Source organism: Aplysia californica, unplaced genomic scaffold (assembly GCF_000002075.1).
Source record: "Aplysia californica isolate F4 #8 unplaced genomic scaffold, AplCal3.0 scaffold00229, whole genome shotgun sequence".
NCBI classification, from domain to species: Eukaryota; Metazoa; Mollusca; class Gastropoda; order Aplysiida; family Aplysiidae; genus Aplysia; species Aplysia californica.
In genome coordinates this window covers 691812-694762 of record NW_004797499.1, presented here as the reverse complement: position 1 = coordinate 694762, position 2951 = coordinate 691812, and the positions used below count along the sequence as shown (strand labels likewise).

The 2951-nt window shown below is 43.9% G+C and overlaps 1 protein-coding gene across 1 annotated transcript in view; it reads left to right on the top strand.

Moving 5' to 3' along the window:
* Positions 1-2821, top strand: part of LOC101851194 (uncharacterized protein DDB_G0283697) — a gene marked incomplete in the record, with an annotated part of 16876 nt that extends 14055 nt beyond the window's left edge. The window contains 1 exon segment of the mRNA XM_013083400.2: positions 310-2821. Within this exon segment, the coding sequence (XP_012938854.2) occupies positions 310-2456 (2147 nt within the window).
* Positions 2822-2951: the final 130 nt, after the last annotated feature.

Sequence of the window (2951 nt, the reverse complement as noted above, 5' to 3'; positions counted from 1 at the left end):
TCTCTCTCTCTCTCTCTCTCTCTCTCTGTTTGTCTGTCTGACTGTCTGCTTGTGGGACTGTTATAGATAGGTGTGTGGAAAGGTAACTAAACGGAATCAGATGGGGAAAGGGTGGTGCTTTCAAACGAAAATGTGTATCGGTCAATAAATTCATGCGAGGGTTGGCACGTTTTAATATGTTTCACCATTTGGACTAAAATTGTTTCCTCAGGACACTCAGTATACTACAAAAGTATGGAAAGGGGTGATCTTTGGTGCTTTTTTCCCTCTATTATAACTCCACCTTTTAAAATGTCACTTTGTCCACAGAGAAATCTCACAACAGACGACGAGTAAGCAACTCATCTGACGATGACCCAGATTATGACGATAACTCTGATGATCAATCAAGCGAAGAGGACATCGTGCAGGTTCACCGCTCACGCAGTTCTGGTACTAATTCAAGCGACAACGATCACCATGGTGATGATGACACTAATGGTGATAGAGACAACAAAGGTCGACGTTCCCGAAATCTCCGAGATGCTATGAAGTCCCACAACTCTCAATTAGACAATAAAGTGACAAAAGAAGGGTCTGTTCCATCTGGTAATTCTAGAGATCGAGGAGCTCCCAGCAACGGGAACGGTCGAGATCGTACGAAACAAAACGTTCCATCACATTCAAGATCTCGAGGTAATGTGGGCAACAGCGAGAGTGGAAGTGAAGACCCGGAAGAGAACTCTCCAAAACAGAAAAGAATTGGAGGCCGAGGCGAGGGTGGACAACAACAACGCGAAAGGGAGAGAATGCAAGAGAAACAAAAAAGCAGGGCGAGGAAGCCCCAGATGACAAGGCAGAATTCCTACACCGATAAGAGTGGTCATCTTAGGCCTTATGATGATGATGAGGAGGAGGAGGGTGATAATGAAGACACACATAACAGCGACGAAACAGATTCGGAAGAGGGAGACGCTGTTGATCACAATAACGGCAAACGAGTCAACGACAGTAGTCGTGGAAATAAAGCCACCTCTGGAAGATTAGAGAAAGCAAGCAAAGGCGGAAGTTCAAAATCAAATGGTGGTAGAGAAAAACAGTCATCTGAAACTAATTCGAAAGTGCCTCAGCCTCCTCCAAAATTAACAAAACGGCGGGAACAAAATCAATCTATTCCACCATTGTCTAACATAGACAGACAACCCTTTACGGGTGCCTCTTCGTCTAAATCAAAAAGAAAAGTGGCAGTGCCAAAAGACAAGAACAAACAGCCGACAGAAATCGAAATCATAGATGAAGTTGCAGACGATTCCAAAACGAATCGTCAGCAAAAGCGTAAACCAAAGAAATCTGAGCAAAGGAAAGGGTCTGAAACTTCCCTCACTGGTCCCGTCCCGGAAATTAGAGTTGAAGATTTCAGTGAAAATGGAAACAGTACTGGCTCATCCTCCAACAAAGACAAGGGAGTTAATCGCGATAATGTACTCAAACCAAACACGAAGGGAGGTAAGCCTAAAGTTTCTCCAAAACAAGAAGGGGCAAACAAAGAGCAGCTGAACAAAAAGACAGACAAAGATGACAGATCGAGGGGAGCTGTAAGGAAACTCTCTTTTATGTTTGAGAATAAGGCGGGAGGAAATTCCAGCGCAACGCCAGACGTAGAAGGCGAAGAGATCAACACTGAAGTGGAGGTGTCGCCGAGGTCCGGAGAAGAGGAAAGTGCTGGCGTTGAGAAAAACAGGGCGACTGATGACGGTAGTGACGTCTCGGAGAATTCATACCCAAGTACAAGTCGAGATGCCACGAGGAACGCTGAGAGGGATAGTGAAACACAAGGAACATCGGCTTCAAAAGACAACAGACCACACGACGTAGATTTTGGCAACCGTCGGAAAACGAGAGATCGTCGCGCGCGCTTGTCTCCTGGGGATGAGCCGTCTGGTCCTGCGGCGGACACGGACACGGATGTGTTGATTGACATAGGCCAAGACGATGAAGAGGACATCGCCATGGCAACTACCCCTAGCGGCGACCCTGGCGTGAACTCGTTCAGAGAGAGAAGTTCCTCTTACGGTCAATACAGACGAGACAGACCTAGCGTCATATCTCTGGGCCTAGCAGAAGAAGACGTGGAAAGACTCAGCACAGGGGGTGATGACGTCACAGGAAGAAACCCAACACCTCCAGGAGTTTCGGCACACAATGCGGGAACCCCACTAGAAAGAAAACCAGAAGTTGAGAGAAGATCGTCTAATGGCGGGTTTGCCATCCTTGCTATCACAAACGGGAATTTGGATATCGACACAGAGGGTGAACTTGACATCATAAACAATACAGAAAGACAGAACGACAATGAAGAACAAGGAGGAGGCTATACGGATTCTCAGACTAGTAATAAAAATAATCCTTCCACGGGACGGAAGATTCTGAAAGCTACTGGGTTTTCTAATCTGTTGAAAAAGTTTCAAGGAAAGTGAATTTTAGATTACCGTATACATAATATTGCAATGTACATCCTCGTGTTATTATTACAAAGTTTCACTGAAGTCAAAAGCCGTGCGCAACTACAAATATTAAAGTTGAATTTCATTCTAATTTATTTTTAATAAAATTCATCACAACAACATGAATGTCAAATCCTTTTGACGTCGATGCAGCGTGCATATTAGGCTACGGTACTTACAAGGTGCGCCTTTCTCCTTCAAGCAGTGGCGTATATTCCACTCAATATGTTCACATGTTTGTTCTGCTTTGTTATCTGTGAAAACAATTGACTTTGCCAATTGAATTATTGTTAATGTTCTGAAAACATAAACCAAACGTTATCTTTTGGTTCGTACTGTTTGATTTGGTTGTTCGGTATTTTGTTTTGTTGTGGTTTTTATTTCATTTATGTTATCGTTTTTTGTTGATCACTTTTTTTTTCTTTTTCTTTTTTTTTTTTGGTGCTTTTTTGGAGGGGGGGGGGGGGG